The sequence below is a fragment of the Cynocephalus volans genome, chromosome 1 (genome assembly GCF_027409185.1).
Source record: "Cynocephalus volans isolate mCynVol1 chromosome 1, mCynVol1.pri, whole genome shotgun sequence".
Taxonomy (NCBI): domain Eukaryota; kingdom Metazoa; phylum Chordata; class Mammalia; order Dermoptera; family Cynocephalidae; genus Cynocephalus; species Cynocephalus volans.
In genome coordinates this window covers 121,065,158-121,089,532 of record NC_084460.1, presented here as the reverse complement: position 1 = coordinate 121,089,532, position 24,375 = coordinate 121,065,158, and the positions used below count along the sequence as shown (strand labels likewise).

At 42.9% G+C, this 24,375-nt stretch overlaps 1 protein-coding gene and 1 pseudogene across 8 annotated transcripts in view; one reads left to right on the top strand and one right to left on the bottom strand.

Moving 5' to 3' along the window:
* Positions 1-24,375, top strand: part of KALRN (kalirin RhoGEF kinase) — a 621,231-nt gene that overhangs the window by 563,005 nt on the left and 33,851 nt on the right. For 7 of the 8 annotated variants that reach the window (XM_063076704.1, XM_063076727.1, XM_063076740.1 and 4 more), the window contains 11 exons: positions 3,295-3,425; positions 6,954-7,020; positions 9,089-9,192; positions 9,380-9,449; positions 9,797-9,883; positions 10,784-10,876; positions 11,633-11,683; positions 12,567-12,644; positions 15,657-15,842; positions 16,218-16,389; positions 20,110-20,348. In XM_063076704.1, the coding sequence (XP_062932774.1) occupies positions 3,295-3,425; positions 6,954-7,020; positions 9,089-9,192; positions 9,380-9,449; positions 9,797-9,883; positions 10,784-10,876; positions 11,633-11,683; positions 12,567-12,644; positions 15,657-15,842; positions 16,218-16,389; positions 20,110-20,348 (1,278 nt within the window). The remainder of the gene's footprint in view (positions 1-3,294; positions 3,426-6,953; positions 7,021-9,088; positions 9,193-9,379; positions 9,450-9,796; positions 9,884-10,783; positions 10,877-11,632; positions 11,684-12,566; positions 12,645-15,656; positions 15,843-16,217; positions 16,390-20,109; positions 20,349-24,375) is intronic. The other variant, XM_063076707.1, reaches the window with a different exon arrangement.
* On the bottom strand, positions 455-2,123 carry LOC134361768 (elongation factor 1-alpha 1-like; annotated as a pseudogene).

Here is a 24,375-nt window from a genome sequence, read left to right as displayed (position 1 = left end):
ATGTCAAGTTAAAGGAAATTCTCTCTCAAGCATGAAGACCCTGTCCTTTTAATTCTAATTTCTAGAGTTGATAAGAAATTTGTATTTGTCCCTTGGCACATTTTGGCAATTTGAGGGGGCGTGGGGCAGGGAGAAGGTTGATATGTCTTCTCGCATTAAGTTTTTCAGTCTCAAGTCTTACTATTCTCTATCCTTTCTCACATAATGGCCCATAAGGCACCTGGTTCGCATTTTATTTCGTTTTTCCCCTGGACCTTTCTTTTTTACCTCTATTTTGCCTATATTGAAATACAGCAACTGTGAGAATTTGTGACAGATACTACAAATGCAGATCATTTAACACCAGGCTGAAGCCTTTTGTTCCCACTACTTTTTTTTTTTTTTTTTTCTCATTAAACTCTGTTTTAATGGGTCTCAAAATTCTGTGACAGATTTTTGGTCAAGTTGTTTCCATTAAAAAGTGCTGATTTTTTAAAAACTAATAACTTAAAACTGCCACACACACACAAAAAAAATGGTCCACAAAACATTCTCCTTTCCTTCTGAAGGTTTTACGATGCGATGCATTGTTATCATTAACCAGTCTTTTACTATTAAACTTAAATGGCCAATTGTGATAAACAGTTCTGAGACCGTTCTTCCACCACTGATTAAGACTGGGGTGGCAGGTATTAGGGATAATATTCACTTAGCCTTCTGAGCTTTCTGGGCAGACTTGGTGACCTTGCCAGCTCCAGCAGCCTTCTCGTCCACTGCTTTGATGACACCCACAGCAACTGTCTGTCTCATATCACGAACAGCAAAACGACCCAGAGGAGGATAGTCAGAGAAGCTTTCAACACACATGGGCTTGCCAGGAACCATATCAACGATGGCAGCATCACCAGATTTCAAGAATTTAGGGCCATCTTCCAGCTTCTTACCAGAACGCCGATCGATCTTTTCCTTCAGCTCAGCAAACTTGCAAGCAATGTGAGCTGTGTGACAATCCAGTACAGGGGCATAACCAGCACTGATTTGGCCTGGATGGTTCAGGATAATCACCTGAGCAGTGAAGCCAGCTGCTTCCATTAGTGGGTCATTTTTGCTGTCACCAGCAACATTGCCGCGACGAACATCTTTGACAGACACGTTCTTAACATTGAAGCCCACATTGTCTCCAGGAAGAGCTTCACTCAAAGCTTCATGGTGAACTTCAACAGACTTTACTTCAGTTGTAACATTGACTGGAGCAAAGGTGACCACCATGCCAGGTTTGAGAGCACCAGTCTCTACTCGGCCCACAGGGACAGTAGCAATACCACCAATTTTGTAGACATCCTGGAGGGGCAGACGCAAGGGTTTGTCAGTTGGACGAGTTGGTGGCAAGATGCAATCCAGAGCTTCAAGCAGTGTAGTTCCACTGGCATTGCCATCTTTACGGGTGACTTTCCATCCTTTAAACCAAGGCATATTAGCGCTTGGCTCCAGCATGTTGTCACCATTCCAACCAGAAATTGGCACAAATGCTACTGTGTCAGGGTTGTAGCCAATTTTCTTAATGTAGGTGCTGACTTCCTTAACAATTTCCTCATATCTCTTTTGGCTGTAGGGTGGCTCAGTAGAATCCATTTTGTTAACACCGACAATCAGTTGTTTCACACCCAGTGTGTAAGCCAGAAGAGCATGCTCACGGGTCTGCCCATTCTTGGAAATACCAGCTTCAAACTCACCAACACCAGCAGCAACAATCAGGACAGCACAGTCAGCCTGTGATGTGCCTGTAATCATGTTTTTGATAAAGTCTCTGTGTCCTGGGGCATCGATAATAGTCACATAATATTTGCTGGTCTCAAATTTCCACAGGGAGATGTCAATGGTGATACCACGCTCACGTTCAGCTTTCTTTATCCAAGACCCAGGCATACTTGAAGGAGCCCTTTCCCATCTCAGCAGCCTCCTTCTCAAACTTTTCAATAGTTCTTTTGTTGATCCCACCACATTTGTAGATCAGATGGCCAGTAGTAGTGGACTTGCCCGAATCTACGTGTCCAATGACGACGATGTTAATATGAGTCTTTTCCTTTCCCATTTTGGCTTTGACTTAGCGGTGGTTTTCACAACACCTGTATTCTGGCGGCAAACCCGTTGTGAAAAAAGTCCCCACTACTTTTTTGGATGGTGCTTTATGATCTTTGTGACTTTATCCCTAGGGCTAATGTTTTCAAAGACTACTAAGTGAAACTTTCCTTTTAGCCTCAATGTCTCTTGTGGACAGGCATTTTGTAAGAATAATTTGGATTAGTCTCCCATATTTGCTTTACAGTTACCTACCTTGACCTTGGCCTCTAGTCTTACTATTTATCCACATTGCTTCTGCCAATTTGCGTAATGAAATGCTAAGTGTCACTGTGGTCCATCTCTCTGGGCACTTGTAAAAATGTTAAGATTGACTTCATTTTGAGTACCTTATGGTTAAGTTTCATTCGCTGGGGTGGGGTGTGGAGAACCTCACCATTGTAGAGCCTTTGTAACTTTTCAAAGGGGACGTACAGCTGTCTCTGTCTTTCCTTAGAAATGTGTAGTGAGGAAAGATCTGATTTGAAAATTGAGAAAAACTGAAGTATAGAACAATTTTAGCTGTCTCATGTAAGATCACTCAGTGACTAGCAGACAGATTAGAATTTAGGTTCTTTTACACTTAGCTCCTACTAGAGAACCGTATTAATCCTTTTAACTTGTATTCTCAATCCTGCAGCACCTGAACTAAAAGAAATGAAAAGGATTAATAAATAAAAGAAAGCCCTTGATAAATAACCTTAGCAAAGATGTTTTTAGAAAAGGTATCTCTTTTGACTTCTTGTCTACATCTCATTCACCTCTTCAGAAGAATTGTAGCTGATTTAACAAAACATGATTTTACCAAACTAGTTCTCTTATCACTACCCTCCCCTTATCAATTTGCATATGGTGGCCTTACAACTGATTTTCTTTTCTAACTGCTTATTTGGTGTAGAATTGCAATGATTAGCTTTATCTCTAGAGCTCTTACCAGGAGATAAGTCACTTTGACAGTTTCATTATGTCAGAACAATTGGCAGCACATGAATGCCAAGCACGAGAATGCAGCAGCTCTGCTGCAGGAGGATGGAAGTCTCTGGTCTCCTAGTGCTTCACTGTGGTTTGGTGAGAACAGCCTTGGCTACTGATTTTCCAAGTTGGCTGTGGCTAGGCTGAGGGGGGAGGGGGACACAGGGCTTCCAAATGACTTTTCAGTGTTTACTTCTCTTAGGCTGTTTATTCTTCTCTTTTCAGAGTCTAGAAGGAGGATCATACCGGGGGAGCTTGAAAGACCCCACAGGCTGCCTGAATGAGGGGATGACCCCACCCACAGCTCCTAGAAACCTGGAGGAAGAACAAAAAGCCAAGGCCCTGAGAGGCAGGATGTAAGTGGCTACCTCAGATCCCACCCAGGTGCATGCATGTGTACGGTGGACAGTGAGCAAGGGTTGGGGGAGAGTCAGAGAGGGAGTCCCCACACTGTGTTTCCACTGGTATCTCTCATTCTGAGTAAAGGTGGCCCAGATCTGTGCAGTGTAGCACTGAGGAACAATGCGCTACTTTGGCACTGACTTGAAGATGTTTAGGCTGAAATATATTCTGTGCATTAGCAGCTATTATTGACAAAGTGTGGTTATAACCAAGATCTGTTAGAAATTTAAAACATGTTGATAAAAGGAAAACAACAAAGTTTAAGAAACTATGGGACTATCACTAGGAGTATGTAGAATCAGAGAATCCCTAACCATGGCAGAAAATCTGGTAGAGGTCACCTGAGGAAACATTTGCCCAGTCATTTAGGAATCTTTATGTTCCCTTTGTCTTGATTTTATAATTTGTACACTGCTGTCTAATTTCTAGACCATAGGAAAATGATGTATAGAAGAGGCTGTTGTGCCAAGAGGCAGGTCTCATCTCTGCTCCTTCTCCACAGGTTTTAATTTTATGTCCGTTTGTGGTTTTAGTTCAAAGAGAATCTCCTCCCCATTTTGAATGGTTAATGGTAAAATACAATGCACATTGCAGTCTATTTCACAAAAACCAATATGTTATGTAAGGTTTGAATTATCTACCCTGATATGAACAGTCACTTAAAGTCATTGTCATGATACGGCATGATATTGTCAGATTTTGCTACAACAGGCAACAAATGTGGGCTTCCTCTTCTACCCTCTTTACCCATCTGTTCACCCTCCTTTCATTCTCCCCAGACCCACCACCTCTCCACATCCTGAGCTATCCTGAAAATCCAGCTGTTAGTATGTCTCATTTCTCTTGCTGTATGTCATCCTGTTTTGCTCTGCTGTACTTTATGGCCATGATGAAAGAGAGGATGTATAGGAGTTCAATTGTAAACCCTGTGTGAACCTGGTGGCTGATGGAGAGAGAGAACCGAAACTCCATTTGGAATATGTCAGTAGGATATCAAAGTGTTAAATGAGATCTCTATAGAGAAAAGATGAAAACGAATATTCATTGGTCCAGGAGAAGAAAAAAGTTGAGAATGGACTTAGTTGTCTGCAAGTTTCAGTCACTCATTCATTCAACCAAGTATTTGTTGAACACCTAGTATATACCATCAGTGGGATACATCAGTGAATAAGACACACAAGAACAACAAAAGAAGTCTTTGCTCTCATGGCAAGTTTACATTATAGTAGGAGAAATCAGACAATAAGCAAAATAAATTATGTAGTATGTTGGAAGCTGGAAAAAGAAAAAAAGAGAGTAGTGTAAGGGAGTGTGGGAGTATGGATGAGGACATATTGCTGTTTTAAGTGGTTCTGGCATTTGCACAAAGACCAGAAAGAGGTAAGGAATTAGCCATTAAGGAAAAGCGTTCTTGGCAGAGGGAACAGCCAGTGCAAAGGCTCTCAGGGATTTTCTGTGGAGGATCAGCCATTTCCTACCACTGTGAAAGAGAGAAGTTAGAAGCGAGTCTAACCTATAGCTGAAGAGTTGGACCAAAGAATAACACTAATTTGTAAATACGTTTTACTAATAAGAATTGAACATGAAAAAATATATTATAAATTCAGTTTATTTGGCAATTAAACATGCACTGCCTAGCGATGTATGTAATTTAAATCTTTGATGTAACTTTTCAGAATGTCTTTTAATGTGTCATCATCTCCCCAGGTGCTTCACCCCTTCAAGAGAAGAGCTGCTAGGTCCACCTAGTACAATCCTCTGCCCTGGAGGCTGAAAAGCCTAATACAGCCCCCGTCTGTCAGCAAATAGATTAGGATAAAAATATCGCATGGAGACAGCATGCTGAACTTCATCTCCAGAGGGCCCTCCCAGCCCAGAATTCCCACTCGATCTTTCCTGTGGGTTTTCTTTTACCCACTTTCTTCCGAGCAGTAGCTTAGGCCATGCAAAAGATATATTTAAATGCATTCATTAGCCTTGCCAGTTCCTTCCTGTGGCCTAAAACCCGTGCATCTGTGTTAGAGAGAGGGAGCAGCTAGAAAGTGCTGGGCACACTGATAAAGAAGCCTGTGTTCCTTTGCTTCTTCCCATTGCCCCGAAGGACCAGGCCTAGGGATCTGGTGGCTTGTCAGCGCTGTGCAGAACAGGAATTTCAGATGCATTGTTTCCTGGGTCCCAAATGGTTACAACCCTTGTGCTGGGGCCCCTCTTTGACATCTTAGAACTTTATCCCTTCTGCCACTCGGGCCAAAAATGCAGTTGTGTGGCTGCAGGCACAACTCTTTCAAATAAGATAAGAGTCCACCTCCAGTAGGACACACAACACCCATCCTGCCCTTTTGCACAAACATAAGCACTTGATGTTTAGCTCTTCACTGTCTGGACAGAAGAAAGAAAGAGGAGTGTTTGGGTTGGAGGCTTTAGGGACTCCAGAGAGCCAGTCTGCCTAGTTTACCAGACAGTGGGCTACTGTGAAAGCATACAGTCTTTGGACTTTTGTACAACTGGGTTCAAATCCCACCTCTGCTACTCACTTTGTAATCTTGGACAAGTTACCTGACCTTTCTGTCTCAGTGTTTTCATTTATACAAAATAGGACTTTACAATACCCGCCTTCTTATAGGCATGGGAAAACCCAGATGAAGTAACTGGCACATAGTAAGTGCTCTAAGAGGTAGAAATAATTGACAAGAAAGAAACCAAGAAAGCAAATGTCCTTGAAGTTGTTAAATCCTGCATCCTGGACAAGGATTGCTGCATTCAGAGTTGTGATTATGGAATGTCTGCAGTCAATCTTTCTGGCCTTGCCTAGAGATTTTCCGGGCCAGTTACCACGGATACCTATCTGAATAATTGTAGCTTCCATATCTTAAAAGCTTCACTTGATATAAGTGCCTCTGAGGCCTTAAAAGAGCTGGCTGGTTAGCTCAGTTGGTTAGAGCACAGTCCTGTAACACCAAGGTCGTGGGTTTGGATCCCCATACTGGCCAGCTGCCAAAAAAAAAAAAAAGCAAGGTTGATTATCAAACAAATGTCTTTCTCCTCTTGTTAAGTGAAGAATGAAGCTGAAACAAAGGAATAAACGTCTCCTGTTAATCACTTGGCCTCAAGGCTTTCATAACTCAGTTCTGCCAAAGTGGTTGTCATCTTTCTGCCCTGTGTCTATACAATTATCCAGTTATAAGTGAAGGAGAAAGACGCAAAAAGAATAGAAAGAAGAATGCTCGTGATGAGGGCCATTCCTTGTCTGACTAGTGTGTGTCATCTGGGGAAAGCCCTCTCTGGCCTTGGTGCCCTCAGTTCTTAAGTGGGGGCCCCTTGTAAAGAGAGCATCAGTAAGCACCTTTCTGGGGTGCTAAGTGTGGGTCTGTTTGGTGGTCTTGTCATAAAAGTACCAAAGTAACTTTCCTGTGAACTTAAGTGTGGAGATTTCGTGCTTATCAATGAAGAGGAACCCTCATTGTTCTTAATCTCCTGCTCAGGTTTGTCCTGAATGAGCTGGTACAGACAGAGAAAGACTATGTCAAGGATCTGGGGATTGTGGTGGAGGTGAGTAGATGGCTCAGGGTGGGTCTGTGGTCATCCAGCCAGGAGCATACTGGACCCTACCTAGGCTGAGGTGTTTTAACTTGATGGTTATATGTATTTTACTCTGTCTGAGTATTTGCAGAAATGGAAATTAAAATGATAATAAATCAAATAGAATATGTAGGCAATTTTTTCTTTTCCCCTTGAAATATTATGAGATATTTAGAGGGAGGTAGGGGCCCAAGTGTTACAGAATTTGGGGAAGCCTTTGATTAGAGCTGAGTCCATTTCACTTTGTTTTAGGTAACCAAGTCTTAAGAGCTTTTCTTTGGTATTTAACCATATGGACATATATTCTTCGAGATATGAGCAACCATGAGCACAAGGCAGGTCACGTTTAGTGGAATCTTGGGGATTATATGTTTCTTTAGATTTTTATGGAGAGTGTTATAGCTGCCAAGAAGACAAATAAAAAAACCACCAATAAGCAAGACCAACAGGTCCACTGTTAGAGTCAACTTGTTAATAAGTAAAATAGCTCTATCTCCATAGGGATTCACTTTAGAAGTACTTAGACACTTGGGGCCGGCCCCATGGTTCACTCAGGAGAGTGCGGTTCTGGTAGCGCCGAGGCCGCGGGTTCGGATCCTATATAAGGATGGCCGGTGCGCTCACTGGCTGAGTGTGGTGCAGATCACACCGTGCCAAGGGTTGCTATCCCCTTACCGGTCAGAAAAAAAAAAAAAATACTTAGACACTTGGATGAAAAGCCTAAGAAAGTATATTAGCCCATTTCTGTTGCTTATAACAAAATACATGGAACTGGGTAATTTAAGAAAATGAAATTTATTGCTTACAGCTTCAGAGGTGGAGAAGTCCAAAGTCCAAGGAACACAGCTGGTGAAGGCCTTGGAGGTGGTGACAGTGACCCAAGGGTCTCACATGGCAGAAAATGGTGGAGCAGAGAGAGAGGGAGAGACACTAACCTCCTCATTCACTCTCCTTTTAAAACCCTCCAAACCATACCCAAGACCACCATTTTTAATCCATTCACTATGGCATGGTCCCACAATCCAATCACCTCTTCAAGGCCCCACCTTTCAATTACCCTAATAGGATTTCCCACCATCTTAATAGTCACAGTGGGGTCCAAATTTCTAATACATAAACTTGGGAGGCACAAACCAAGCTTCAATGAGTTTGGAGGGGGGACATTCAATCCACTACAGAAAGTAACTGGATAATTTAGATGGCTTAAAGCCCTATTGCTAATCATCTTAAAAGAAAGAATATGAAGTCTAAAAATTGAATGCCTAATGTCTAAAGTGCCTGTTGGTTTCTTACATTTGGCATGTGAGTCCCCATCCTATGAAATCTGCTGACTTAGGGTTTTGTATTTGCTTATCCCGAGCCTTGGATAAGCAGACTAATCTGGCACATAGAGGATAGGAACTGTAACTTACTGAAAGTTATTTTCATCTTCAAAGGGGGATGGGGACAAGAAGGGATACATCAGCCTCTATATGCAACTCAGCCCAGGAGTAGAGGATTTGGGAATCGGCAGATTGAGAGACTGAAATCAAGGGAAGTCACATCAGTGGTATGATTATAAGACAAGCCATATAACATAAGGGTGCCTTGGTTTTTTCATCTGTCAGATGGGAATAAATCCTTCCTGTACAACTTCAAAGCTGATTTTAAAGCTGAAATGAGATTATATATGATTATATATATGATTGCATTTTACAGAGTCTAAAGTATTAACATACTAAGACTTACTTCTAGGCCAGATGTGTCTAGTTCCGAGCCTCCAAAGATAACAATGAACTTAGATTGGAAGACGGGAGGACAAATGATTGTTTTCTTCTTTGTTCTGCTTTCTTAAGGGGACTGGAGACAAAGAAAGGGACCCAGAAACTTCATAAAAGTTTTGTCTGTCACTCTGCACAAGGGCGAAGTCCTGGTTGAACAGTGAGAAACTCCAGAAGCACGTGCTCTGAAACTCACGTGGAGAGTGTGGGCTTACAGGAGTGCTGCGTGGGGCCTTCTTGTGAAAGCTCTCTGCTAACCATTGCCTCTGCTGCTACAGGGCTTCATGAAGAGAATAGAAGAAAAGGGTGTTCCTGAGGATATGCGAGGAAAGGATAAAATCGTGTTTGGAAATATTCACCAGATTTATGACTGGCACAAGGAGTAAGTGCTAATGCTGCTCTGAGGATCGGGCTGTCATGGGAATCCAGGACTCCCGAGTTCCCTTCCTGTATCTGACCTAAGGGGTAGGGGTTTGGGGGAAGAGTCTTCTGTCATTTATCTCATCATTGAGAGATAAGACAGTTCTGAATAACGCGGCTTCCTCCTCTTCTCCCCTCTCTCCTTTTAGTTTTTTCCTGGCTGAACTGGAAAAATGTATCCAGGAGCAAGACAGATTGGCACAGCTCTTTATCAAGCATGTGAGTGTCTCCCTTCACCTTCCACCCCCCTCACTCCCCCGCCCCTGTCTGGGTTCATTTACATTCATTTAGAAATTCCTTCTCTCATTTGCTCTTCCTTGACTGGCCTTCTTTCTCATTTCTCTGAGTTTTTGTTGTTTTTCTTAACCTTCTTGGCAATTGGGAAGGTGGGCTCTTGCCTACCATATTTCCTTTTATATCCTCGATGTTGAACCACCAGTGCATCCTTGAGCATGGTTGGGCCATGTCTTTTCCTTCTCTCTGTGTGTAGACCAGCGCAGCACTCTGAGAGGGAGCGAAAGGTGCAGATGCCTGACTGCCCACGTGTCCCTCCCTCTGCTTTTCAGGAGCGGAAGCTGCACATCTATGTGTGGTACTGCCAGAACAAGCCACGCTCAGAGTACATCGTTGCTGAGTACGATGCCTACTTTGAGGTAACGCACCTCAGGCTTTGCCGAATCAGAGTGCAGGGGGACTCAGGCCAGGACAGCCAGGTTCAGAAATACCAGACGTCATCCCTCCACAGGTGACCCCCACACAGCACCGCTGACCCCTTCATGATAGGAACAGCTGCTTCAGCAGAGCCATTAGATTCTTAGCTAACTTCTAATGAGCACCTTTGCTTGACAGGAGCTGAGGGCCCAGTCTGTGGACTGCTTTGAGAAGCCTCCTTTCACAGAATGATTCTGTAACACAGAGGATGTTTTAGAAGCTCTGGTCCTTCTTAAGTGATCCCAGAGCAGATTGTGCCCACACTCTTCCTTACCAGTCCCCCTGGGAATGCTTGCTGAGGACCCTCCTCTTGGTTGAGGGGTTTGCAGTCACTTCATAGTCTCCACTTCTGCTCCCTGAGGTTCTGTCAAGCACCTCACGGTGGGTGTTCTGCCCCACCAGGAAGGATTTATTTTATTGGTGGAGAGGCAACACCATCACTTGGAGAGATCCCTCAGCTGAGTGTTTGGAGATCTGAGTTTGGGGCTCTGTAGGCCTGTTACATCCTAGGAGCAGGCCTTCTTTCCCGACTTTGCCCTGGAGCAGTTGAGAGAACCTAGTACCCGTCCCAGCTTGACCCCAGAACTGGGGTGAGGACCAAGGTGTGGAAGTGGTTGCTGGGAGGGCATGGCAGGAAGGCAAGAAGGTGATGGTGGTGTGTGTTAACATGCTGTTCATAACAAAGGACCAGTTGTGTAGGCAGTTCCACCTCTCGCTTGGTTTGAAGATTATTAAACTTTATTGGAAAACATGAAGACCTGTCTTCTGTGTCTTGGAACCCTGATCCAGAGTACCCCATTCTTTGGTTCCTTTTTTTCTAACACAGCTGCTTTGTGTTTCAGGAGGTAAAACAGGAGATAAATCAAAGGCTGACACTTAGCGACTTCCTTATCAAGCCCATTCAGAGAATAACAAAATACCAGTTGCTCCTCAAGGTAAGAAGCAGGGAGCCTGGCCAGGGCTGGAGAAGGGTCCCCTCAGGCTCAGAGCTGGTGAGCAGTGGAGCTCAGGTCCTATCTCCTCCACACTGTCCCAAGAGTTGTGAACTGGTGGGGACACATGTCAGCTCTTCTCTCATTAGCTGGCTCCTCCGTCAGCTTTGCCCCCAGATAAATTGCACGGCTGGAGTTCCCACCCTTAATGTTGTTACTTGGTTTTCTTTTTTCAATTCACTTTCTTACTTTGTCACAGTCACTGATTTGATACCTTTAAAAAACAAAAAATAGTAAGAGCATAAAATTAGAATGGAATGCAAGAAAGAAAGAAAGGGAAAGGCAAGGCTCTGGAAACCTTAGATGAGTAATACCTAAAACGTGGTCATATTTTACTTTAAGTAATGGCTTAACTTGATTGATCTTATGGAAATATGAGGTTAAATGGAAGAGAGAGGCTTCACTTTCCGCTCTCCCATCCTTTCTTGTCCTAATCCTCCTTTTTTTCCTCTCGCCCTCTCACCTCCCTTCTCCCACAGCTGTGAAACCTTGAATATCCTGGGAGTTTCTCTATGTTATGTTTAACATGATTCATAATTTTGTTTCTCTGCTACTACAAACTATTGCCACCTCTGCTGAGATGGAAGGTCTTCAGGGTGTTATTGCATTTTGTTGATACGTTTTTTTATAGCTCTCTGACTATTTTACTAACTGATTTCACCCCTTCCCACCCCCTTCCCTGCTTCCCCTACTTGCTAGGACTTCCTGAGATACAGTGAGAAGGCTGGTTTGGAGTGTTCAGATATCGAGGTGAGTTTTCTGCTTGTAATGCTAGCTGTTCTCAGGGACCATATTGGGTGTCTGTCTCTAAAGGGAAAAAGATTGTCTCAGGAGGACCGAGAGTCCAAGCGACTCCTCTCAGTAAGAGGACTGTCTGAGGACTACGCAGCAGGATGAGGAATGGCAAGTGTTAATGAATACAGAGTGTTTTCTAGAACTCGAGAATTCTGTCTGGGCCTAGACCAGAGCTTAATCCTACTGATGTTCTCTGTGCAGCTCCTGGTGACATGTAGTGGGAAAAAGGTGGTATTTTACCCATTTAACATCCTTCAGAAATTAGGTGTAGATTGCAGAGATTCAATATGCAATTTTACCCATGAATCCAAGTACTCTTTGAAAATAACAAATAAAGTATTCCATTTTCAGTCCCCCCAGCCCCGAGGATTACCCTCTGAGTGAAGTCTTTTGAGACAACGTCACCATGGAGATTATTTTAAGCCAGAAAGGTTACAGACCATTCTGGCAGGTTACTTTAGGCTAAAAGCTCTAGTGTTTCACAAGCCAGGCTAAGCTGTTGCTTGGGCAGCCAGGACACAACAGAGAAAAGAAAGAAAATATGAGCAGGAAAGGGAATTGGTGTACAAAAGCAGGAAGGTAGGGAAAGGATGGGCTGAGTAGCATTCCCCCAACATGTGACACTAATTGACATAGAGCCCCTGTGCTAATGACCAGCACCCCCCTCAAGAACAGAAAATGTCACACTCCTCTGAGCATGGACAGCAGGGACCAGTGTCTTTTCCTAGAATAAAGGACCTTCAAGGAGGTGAGGTCCCCATCTCCCAGTTCTGAATTGCCGTGAGCTTCCTGCCCAGTGCTGTTCCTCCTTCTGACTGACTACTTTTCTTTCCCACAGAAAGCAGTGGAGTTAATGTGCCTTGTTCCCAAACGCTGCAATGACATGATGAATCTGGGACGCCTGCAGGGCTTTGAGGTGAGCTCTTAAGAAAATATTTCTAAGCCCTCTCTCTCCTGGGTACCGGGAGTCCAGACTGTTGACACCTCTTACCTTTGAAGTCCTGTGTCCTGCCTCCTCTGCTTCCTCCACTCGCCATCTACACCCTTGTGCCCAGGCCCCTCTGGTCCACAGCCCTAGAACATGCATCTGTTTAGAAAGTCTGGCGATTGGGCAGTCATAGGAAGTTACGGAGCAGTTTTGGCCAAACTGGAATCAGAATTCCAAGGGGATTGGAAAAACCCAATGTTCTTTATAACCATGTGCACCTGGCAATGACCTCTCCCCTGTTCTTTCTTAAGAAATGCTGGGAATGTTAGGGACAGCAGGACTATGTGATGGAAGTGGAACCTAAGCAGGGAAACAGAGCACTTTGTTTTTTGAGAGAGTGGTTCTAATAAACAGGTCTATCCAGTGACTGGCTTTTTAGTTAAATGAACATTTAAAGCTCTGAAACATCACAGTACCCAGTTCTGTTCTTTGAAGAGAAGAATTAAGTCTTTAGGGAAATAGATGTCCCAAGGATTTCAGTTTAAGTGAATATATTAGTTTGCTAGGGCCACCATAACAGAGTATCATGAACTGGGTGGCTTAAACAGCAGAAATGTATTGTCTCACAGTTCTGGAGGCTGAAAGTCTGAAAGTCTGAAATCAAAGTGTTGTCAGGGGCAGTTGCTTCTGAGGGCTGTGAGGGAGGGATCTGTTCCAGGCTCCCTCCTTGACTTGTGCATGGCTTTCTTCATGTTCGTGTGGTGGGTATCTCCCTGTATCTTCACATCACCTTTCCTCCTATGCATCTCTGTGTCCAAATTTCCCCTTTTTATAAGGTCATCAGTCATGTTCTATTAGGGCTCACTCTGATGACCTCACTTTAACTTGATCACCTGGAAAGACCCTATCTCTCAAGAAGGTCATGTTCCAAGGTACTGGGGGCAACAGTTCAGCATATGAATTGTTGGGGCATGGGGCATAATTCAGCTCATAACAGTGAACCTCTGAAGAGCAAATTGACTTTCCTAATATAAACTTAATAAATAACTGTTATTAGTTTATATCCAAATTTTATAAGGTAACTAAACCTAATCTGTTTTGAATATTAATGTGATAAAAATTGGAACTGACACAATTTTGTTTTGGCAGCTGGCCAGTAAGGGGAAGTAAACCCTTGACCTTGGTGCTATAAGGCCACACTCTAACCCATGAGCCAACCAGCCAGCCCCTGATACAATTATTGACTGGCACCTAGTAGTTGTTGATCCCCTTAGACAAAGATGTGGATCTTGTAATCCTGTTTCCCAGTAATCCCTTAACCTAAGATTTCATAAGATTTCATTAGATTTCATTATTGCTTTTTAGAGAAAAGGGATTCCTGGAAGTTGAGATGATTAAGAAAGTAATGGCTTTTTCCCCCTGGCTAAACTGGAGTAGATATAAGGTAGACTGGTGTTATGAGTGAATTTAGGAGATGCTATCTTCAGGTTTGGGTTCATGAGCTGGATTCAGGACATTCTTGAGCCAAGTTCTCTTGCCCTCCTTGCCCTCCAGCCCATCCTGGGTGTCTCTGTCTGGTTCGTGGACGGTCTTCGTTGCTGTTCATTTTTCGTGGGTTCCTAGTTCTCCAAGGCAGACATTAGCATAACCAGGGTTACTCAGTAGAAATATTCTCTGAGTTCTCACATGGTTTTTCTTTAGTCATACTGGGTTTCTTCAGTCATAACACTCTTTTTTTTGGTGTTATGCCAAGTCTGAGGCTATTCTGAACAAAGCAAGTAACCCCTTTTGCTCTTCAACCTTGAAGTCCCCATGGTTTCTGAACAGAGGTCTGACTTGGCTTCCTCTGGGTCTCTGGAGTAACTGACTCTGACAGGAGGAATGTCGCTTGTGCTGTCCAACCCAAGTTGGACTTCACAGAAACCATTTTGTGCATGTGCGTGTGTGTCCACATAAGCCCACGCACAGGAGTGTGGAATTGTTTCCTCTTTTAAATCAAGCACCACTGTCTCCTGTTTTCATCGAGCTGCAGAGAATCTGTTTTGCATCCCTTCAGCTAATTGGCAAGGACAGTGAACGTACGTCTATTCCCTAAGTCCATGCCTTTAGGCCTGGGAGAAGTTAGACCCCCCTTATTTTAATTCCCTCCCTTTCAAGTCCTCTGGCTTTCCTTTTAGTGTTGGCCGGGCTGCCGTCCACAATCATGTTCTTTTGTAATATTAGTAGAGCTTTCAGATCTTTCCTGGCTAGCTGGTCGCTGGCTTAATATTAACTTTGGACTAGGGTCGAGATAAGCCTGTTTGCCTGCTGACCTTGGCAGTAAGGAGCCATGATCCAAGCAGAGGGCAGGCGTTTCTCGGGAACACAAAAGAAAAATGACCTCTGTGCTGGGTAATGTTTGGAATAAGGCATCACGTGAAAGGAATGGCCTACACTTGCACTAAACAGCAAAAGTCACCAGAGTAGAATTCAGAGGAAGTCTCTGACTGCTGCCTCAGATGTCAGGGTCTTCCTGTTGCAGAGCAATTGAAAGACCAAGGCGCTCTCATAGCTTCTATGAAGACTTGCTGGGTTGAGCCCTATTCCCTTTGAAGATAAAAAGATGTCTCTGAAAACCTCATTAGAAACTGGCAAACTAGGCACTAAGTGTCACCTACTTTCTGTTCTCTTTCTAATAAAAAACAGGAAGGGCCAGGACAATTTCTGGACCTCTTTTTAGCTAATAATTTCACTTTCCTTCCTTCTGGCATTTTCCTGGAGCTATGTCTTAGTGGTTCCATGGCCTTTCCCCTTCCTTCAGGGCCTTTGTGTGAACAGGAAAGTGGTCACCGTCTGCCCCTGGGTGGGTGGATGGATCCTAATTCAGTCTCTGACTAGAACCCTGAGGCTTTTGGTGTCAGGTCTTTCTGTGTCTCCAGTGGGGAAGGGTCTGTGGACTGAGAGGGCTGTGTCCGACTCCCCATTTGTCAAGTGCGTCATCCCGGCCCCTCTTCCCACCAGGGCACCCTGACCGCTCAGGGGAAGCTGCTGCAACAGGACACATTCTACGTGATTGAGCTGGATGCAGGCATGCAGTCCCGGACCAAGGAGAGGCGTGTATTCCTCTTCGAGCAGATTGTCATCTTCAGTGAACTGCTCAGGAAGGGATCCCTCACCCCAGGCTACATGTTCAAAAGGAGCATCAAGGTGAGGATCCCAGTGGGGAGTAGAGGGACAAGGAAGAGCCAAGTTCTTGGGAGCTGCTTCCCTGAGACAAGACACTGGAGTGGTGAGGATCCAAAACCTTGAAGATCTTTTAGCCTAATAACCTCAGATGGTGGAGGTTGCATGAAAAACAGTCACTGTCTGTGAGAAGAAGTGACAGGCCAAATCCAATCTCCAGCATGATCCTGCAGGTCCCCAGGATAATGTCCTTCACCCAAAGACAGAAACCAGAGGACCTGTTAGGTCCAGGGCAAAATTTGTAAACCTCTCCTGAAATAAAAACTTTGAGGAACAGTAATATGTTGCTGATTTTTATTAAAAATTCAGTACGAAAAGCATCAACTTATTTTCTTCCAGATGAATTACTTGGTCCTGGAGGAGAACGTGGATGATGACCCCTGCAAGTTTGCACTCCTGAATAGGGAGACTTCTGAGAGGGTCATTCTGCAAGCTGCGAATGCTGACATCCAGCAGGCCTGGGTGCAGGACATCAATCAAGTCTTAGAAACACAGCGAGACTTTTTAAATGGTATGTACTGGGCCTGGTTTCTAGCAAGGCCATTTCAGGGGACCCACACGTCTGAGCTTCCTTGGGTCTAGGTTCAGGGTGAGTTATGAGCCCAGAACACATTTTATATGGAATCCAACTTTGTAGTTTTCAGAAGCACTTTAGGATGCTTCTGACCCGAAATACACAAGTGGAACACAAGGGGCATGAAAAAGAAACCCCATCTTTTTCATAGAAGTGATATTCTCTTATCAGACATAGGGTACATGCCTGTGGCCACCACTACTAGCTGGTAATAATTTGGGCAGAAGTCTGAGATGGGCACATTCTCTTTGTTTTAGGAGCCAGTTGTCAATGATACACATTTGCCCACTTGGTTATTAATGGCTGGTCCTCTCAGCTTCTCTAGTGTTATCTAGAGATAACTGGGAGTTTGGCAGGTCAGTTCACATCCCTCCCCTACTCCCAACAGTGTGAAGTCCTAGATACGCTACTTCACTAGCTGACCTTACCCCTTTCAAATGAGGGGATATTGCTAACTCTAAATTTCAGTAATACCTTGAAATTTCCCAGAACAAATTGGTGATTACACAGAGAATGTATCTGTCTTTGAGCCCTGCGGGAGTCCCCTAATGGGTGGAGTGAAGTGGAGTTGCTACCTTGTTTATGTTTCTTTATTTTTCCCCCTGCTGAGATTTTCTTCACATTGAGCTTGTCATGTGAAAGGAAGCATAGAGTTTTAAACCAGGGCCATTCTGCTGAGTTGGTGAGCTCAGAAGTCTCTTGAGCCCAGATGGAGCTGGAAGTTGAAGTCAAAATGTAACCAGTAACAAAGTAAACGTGGAAACTTAGCAGGCACATATGCCTGGATGTGTACACAGACACACGCATGTATGCAGGACCACCATCAGTTATACCACCTCTTCTTGCCTGTCCTGGGACCTCTACTTATATGGCTGTATGTGATCACACATGTACATGCACGTGTACACACACACACACACACACACACACAGGCCCACCTTAGATGTGTCACTTCTTGCCAGTACTAGGATCTGGACTATCAAATGATGCAGGTAGAACGCTTGCTGATGTGTAGCATAGAACTGAATGCTGTGAGCAAAGATAAAAGGTGATGTACTGGTTGAGGACCTTGGGCAAGTCACGACATTCCTCTAGGCCTCACCTGCCTTGTTATGTGAAAAAAGTATTTGGGCTAGATGTACTCTGCCATGTGGATAGTGCTATGGTGTGCTGGCGGTGCCAGCGCAGGACAGCATGGCACACCTCCCTACAGTATCAGCTTTACTGCATAGTAAGGGACTTAACACAATGCCTTTATTTCAAAACAAATAAAAAGATCATGTATCAGGATGCCATGACTTTTTAAGATAGAACATGAGACTTCAAAAGAATTTTGCACTTAAGAGTATTTTGGGGCTATGCCCATGAGCCCCAGCTGTAGAAAAGTTTAGTGGAATAAAAGCTGAACTAAACGATCTTTAGGGATCTTTTTGTGTTTTTGTTTTTGTGCTTTTTTGCTGGCTGGGGATGGTGGTATGGGGATCCTAACCCTTGACCTTGGTGTTAGGGTTCCTTTTCATTCTGAAAAGCCTAAGATTAAATACCAGCCCAGTTCTGAGGGATGATAATGAAAGTAATATATAGTTTATGATTTCTGCATATAGAACTTAGAGTTAACATTTTTGTTGATTAAATAATTTTATGCAAAAATATGTGCATATATGAAATATATCCATTTAAATTGCATTCTGTTAATTAGGATTTCTGATAGAGTCTAAGCTGGAATGAGGACTTTAAGTTCATCAATTCAGAACAAAAGAAAAATGAGGTATGACAATAAGTTAAAACCAGAAACAATTTAAGAAATAATAATGGCTCCCATATATTGAGTCCTTATTCTGTGCCAGGCACTCTAATAAGTATTTCACATATTTTTTTCCTACTTTTTTCAGGGGAGGAAAAGGAGGCTCAGAGGTTAAGAAATTTGTCTGAGGTCACAAAGACAGGAGGTGATAGAACAAAGGACTTGAACCCAGCACTGTAGGACTTGAAATTAGGCTCTTAGCCACAAAACTGCAGTATACTTGCTAGTGATGGGCACATATTTATCTATGAGCTCCCTAGCAAACAAAGCAAAGAAAGAAACAGTATCAGGCATAAGACACCGTATCCATCAGCCAAAAACAAACCCTGTCAGAGATGCACAGCTTTCTTGATCCTGAGACCCACGTTATGCAAATTGAGGCTGGTGAAAGAATGCAGGCGCTCTGTGTAGCTTACTTATTTAAGAAGGTATACTTGTTTCCAAATGCTTTAGCACAGTTACTGTACACAATCTGGTCATATCCCAATTCCATACAATGGGTGTTGATTCATAGCCAGTTTGATAAAGCTACTCATAACTCTTTGCTATGTACTTAAAATTTGGAACTGCATTTCTTTAGGCATAGACAATGATTAGAGTTGGTTCCAAGAGACCTTTCTCCTAATTATAGTGAATATGGAGATATTACTGAACTAGATTATCATTACCTAAATATTTAATGCTCACAGACAGCTCCCCAGGGAGAGAGGCTGAGCTCTAGAAGGCCTGTCATATGCTTTGACATGCTCAAGAGACAAGGATGTGGTGATGGACCAGGGCCAGGCTTTAACTTAGACATGTGCAGGCATCTAGAGTCAATCTTTCCCTCTTGAGACCACAAATAGAAAGGGAGAATGACCCTATGTTGAGTCCTATTGAAGTACGAACATATCACTATTGAAATCTCCTTACAATTGAAAGTTCTCTGGGCCCCAGCTGTTGACCCACTTAAGTAGTTGTTATAGCAAAAGCTGATAAAAACAACATATTGGGCCAACCTTTGAAGTCCTTCCTACAGACTTTGACCTCTGTGGCATTTGCCTGGCTGTTCTTTATTACTCAGACCTTGGAACTTTGATATCTTTAACTCAGTAAAACAAAGCTTGCATCCTTACCTTCAAATCAGCTTGTTCTCCTGTCTTCTGAGTTCTGCTGACTGCCATCCTCCCAGCCGCCAGGCCTGAGCCATCATTCTTGCCTCGCTTTTCCCATCTAGGCTGTCAGAGCCTCACCGCTCTCCACACTTGCCACGCTGTACCCTCTCCACGTTCTCCGGCCCTGCCCTCCTCTTGCTCTGAGTTAGACAAGAAACCTTTTGTTGCTTACTCTCCTAACCACTACGAGGTTAATGTTCCTCAAATGTGGCTCTGATGATTGAATTTGAATTCAAAACTTTGAAGTTCATTTAATCTAGTCACTTTCCATGATCTTCAGGATGAAGTCCAGACTCATCAGCCTGGCTTCCTAGATCTTTCATGCCATGCAGCCTCCCTTACCTGTCTCCTCTTTGTCCACGGAGAACCATGGCCCTAGGCCCCAGGTAATCTGACCACATCCTATTCCCCAAACACACTTCACATGTGCTTCCTTCCTGCAGAGTCTCAGTGTCAGAGTTGACAGCCAGCCCCTTCTGATGCTCTTTATTATCCACCACACACATGCACATACAGAACCGTTTTGTTTTTGTATTTTCGTTATTTAGGTTGGTGTCTTAGTTCTCACACTTCCTTAAAAACAAAGGTAGTGTCTTCCTCACATTATGCCTACCACAAATCCTTGTACCCAATAGGCCTCCAAATCCTTGTGGGATTCCCAAAGCTCAGAGTAACCAACTGTCTGCCTTTATCCTGCAGCACTACAGTCACCCATTGAGTATCAGCGGAAAGAAAGGAGCACAGCTGTGATGAGGTCCCAACCTGCCAGGGCTCCCCAAGCCAGCCCCAGGCCCTACTCCTCCATCCCTGTGGGCTCTGAGAAGCCCCCAAAGGGCTCCAGCTATAACCCGCCTCTGCCACCCTTAAAGATATCTACCTCCAATGGCAGTCCAGGGTTTGACTACCACCAGCCTGGGGACAAGTTTGAGGCCAGCAACGTAAGTGACAACTCATTACTTCCACCATTAGAGATCACTTTGCGAAGTACCATCTTTTTATCCTGATTATTTTAGTAGGAACTTAATACAGTCTCATCTCAGTGATTTCTCTTTCTTCCCCTGTAACTTGACTGAGTTAGAGCAGTTCCCTCTGACTCACACACTCTGTGTTAAAGGGCCATTCTCATCTACAGAAACTCTATACAAATATAAGGTATTATTGTGATGGCAATCATGAAAACACGTGATTCATACCGAACAGAGTAGTTGTGGTGTGGGTCATCTAAAAGCCACAACTCTAGCGCCTGGCATCTTAAAAGGAGATTGCCCTTTCTGCTGAAGATCTGTCTCCAGCTCCTGCAGTGCCTCACCATCCACTGGCTGATGTGCAAGAGGAAGCTGGTCATCAACATCTGAATGGGGGAAGCCAGTCTTGGATTAAATGTTTATTGTGGGTAATCCACAATTCAAACATCTCCATGAGGCTAGTTGTAGACTTAACCATAGACCTAGTCTACACAGCTGTTTGACCCTACAAGGTAGGAACAAGAGAGATATGGGGAAACTGCTAGGTTAAGAATCAGGCAATCTAGTCGCTATTCCAAATTCTGTAATTCACTTGCTCTAGAAACTTAGCAGCTTAATCAATCTCATTAGGCCTCAATTTTCTCTAGAACTTAATGAGTCTCTGAATAGGAACACTTAGATTTTTGACCTATATGTTCTGATTTTATAGTTTTATTCTTTTTTCCCAAATTATTAGTTGGTATTGATTTTGTTAAAATTAATTATTAACGCCCAAGTTCAATTCTGTGTTAAAGTAACTGTTACCAAACTACGAGGTTACTTCAAAAAGTTCATGGAAAGGTTTGTACTATCAGGTCAGTCCCTGCTGCCCAGAGAGGTCTGAGAGCCACCAAACCCACACACCCTGAGCCAGCTGTGCCAGGACTGGCAGGCACCATCGACCCTCGGCCCAGGCTAATTCCTGCTGCGCAGAATTGGCTGTCCCATCAGGATCCAGGCCAGACACCAGGGTTGAACAAGTGGACTGTGATACACCATGCCACAATGACAATCAAGGGAAAGATACCAGAAATATGAAATTCAAGATAGTACGTCACCACCAAAGGAAAATAATAACTCTCAAGCTCTAGATCCTATAGAACAGGAAGTCCTTGAAATGGCAGACAAGGATTTTAGAGCAACAATTCTAAGGAAACTAAATGAGATACAAGAAAACTCAGTTAGACAACATAATGAAACGAGAAAAAATATACAGGACCTAAAAGAAGAAATGTACAAGGAAATCAATGCCCTGAAAAAGAATGTAGCAGAGCTTGTGGAGCTGAAGGATTCATTCAACAAAATAAAAAATACAGCAGAGAGTCTAACCAGCAGGCTAGAACAAGCAGAAGAGAGAATTTCTGACCTTGAAGATAGGCTGTTTGAATTAACACAGGCAGACCAGAAAAACGAATTTTAAAAATTGAAGAAAATCTAAGAGAGATAACAGACAACCTTAAGCGCTCAGATATCTAAATCATGGGTATTCCAGAAGGGGAGGAAAAAGGAAATGGCATTGAAAAGATATTCGAAAAAATAATAGAAAACTTCCCAGGTATAGGGAAAGTCATAGATCTTCAGATTCAGGAGGCCCAAAGATCCCCAACTCTTAGAGTTGATAAATGACATATGATTTCAACAAAGTTGCAGGATTCAAAATCAACACACAAAAATCAGTACCATTTCTATATTCCAACAGCGAACATGCAGAAAAAGAAATCAAGAAAGCTAGCCCATTTACAATAGTCACCAAAAAAATAAAATACTTAGGAATAAAGTTAACCAAAGATGTGAAAAATCTCTATGAAGAGAACTACAAACCACTGTTGAGAGAAATTAAAGAGGACACAAGAAGATGGAAAGATATCCCATGCTCTTGGATCAGAAGAATTAACATTGTGAAAATGTCCATATTACCCAAAGTTATCTACAGATTCAATGCAATCCCCATCAAAATTCCAATGACATTTTTCTCAGAAATGGATAAAGCTATCCAGACAATTAAATGGAATAACAAAAGACCATGCATAGCCTAAGCAATCCTGAGCAAAAAAATAAAGCTGGAGGTATTACACTACCTGACTTTAAACTATATTATAAAGCTATAATAACCAAAACAGCATGGTACTGGCATAAAAACATACACAGGGATCAATGGAATAGAATAGAGAATCCAGAAATCAACCCATACACCTACAGCCATCTGATCTTTGACAAAGGCACCAAGTCTATACACTGGGAAAGAGACTGCCTCTTCAGCAAATTGTGCTGGGAAAACTGGATATCAATATGCAGAAGAATGAAACTAGATCCATACCTCTCACCATATACCAAAATCAACTCAAAATGGATTAAAGAATTAAGTATACATCCTGAAACAATAAAAATCTTTAAAGAAAACATAGGGGAAACACTCCAGGAAGTAGGAATGGATACAGACTTCATGAATATGAACCCAAAAGCACAGGCAACTAAAGGAAAAATAAACAAATGGGATTATATCAAACTAAAAAGCTTCCACACAGCAAAAGAAACAATCAATAGAGTGAAAAGACAAGCAACAGAGTGAGATAAAATATTTGCAAAATATACATCTGGCAAAGGATTAATATCCAGAATATACAAGGAACTCAAACAACTTTACAGCAAAAAATCCAAATAACCCAATTAAGAAATGGGCAAAGGAGCTGAATAGGCATTACTCAAAGGAAGATACACAAATGGCCAACAGACACATGAAAAAATGCTCAGCATCGGGGAAATGCAAATTGAGACCACTTTGAGATACCATCTCACTCCAGTCAGGATGGCTAATATCAAAATGACTGAGATTGATAAGTGCTGGAGAGGTTGCAGAGAAAAAGGAACTCTCATGTACTGTTGGTGGGACTGCAAGATGGTGTAGCCTTTATGGAAAATGGTATGGAGGTTCCTCAAACAATTACAGATAGATCTACCATATGACCCAGCTATTCCACTGCTGGGAATATTCCCAGAGTAATGGAAATCATCATGCCAAAGGGATACCTGTACTCCAGTGTTTATTGCAGCTCTATTTACAATAGCCAAGAGTTGTAACCAGCCCAAATGTCCATCATCAGATGAGTAGATAAGGAAACTGTGGTATATCTACACAATAGAAATCTACCCAGCTATAAAAAAGAATGAAATACTACCATTCACAACAACATGGATGGACTTAGAGAAAATTATATTAAGTGAAACAAGTCAGGCACAGAAAGAGAAATAAATACCACATGTTCTCACTTATTTGTGGGAGCTAAAAATAAATAAATAAACACACAAACAAATAAAGTGTGTGGGGGGAAGAAGACACAACCACAACAATTCCTTGAACATGTTAAGACAAGTGAACAGATATGATGTGGTGGAGGAGCGGGGGGTGGGAGGAGGAATGGGTAAAAGGTCATGAAAATCAACTACAATGTGTACTGAGAAGTTAAATAAATAGGTGAATTGTAAAAAAATAAAAATCAAAGAGAAGGATTAAAACTTGGATAGTAACTATAAAAAAAAAGATTCGTACTATTTTTTCATGAACTTTTTGAAGTATGCTCTTATTTCATCATGTCACCTGGAAATGATTTTCTTCCTTAAAAACCCCTGTCCTTGTGAATAAGTTGAAGTCACTTTGGCATCTTGTCAAACATATTGAAGAATTTCTAGCTCTCTCTGTGCTCTGTGAGGCAGCCAGGCCTCCTTGGGAGTTATAGGTCTGTCAAGAAGCAGCTGCCCTGGTGTAGACACACATGAAAAGGTCACTAGGCAGCATCTCTCCAGTTAATTAGTGTGGGTAGTTGGGGAGGGATGAGAGGGGACTACAGGAGTTCTCTTCCTACACAGAGTTGGGTCAGGCTAGGTCATGGCCTTGCCTTTGAATTAGGCAGAGATGTCATTCTTACTCCTGTCTCAAGGAGGGTCAAAATGTTGAGTAAGACCA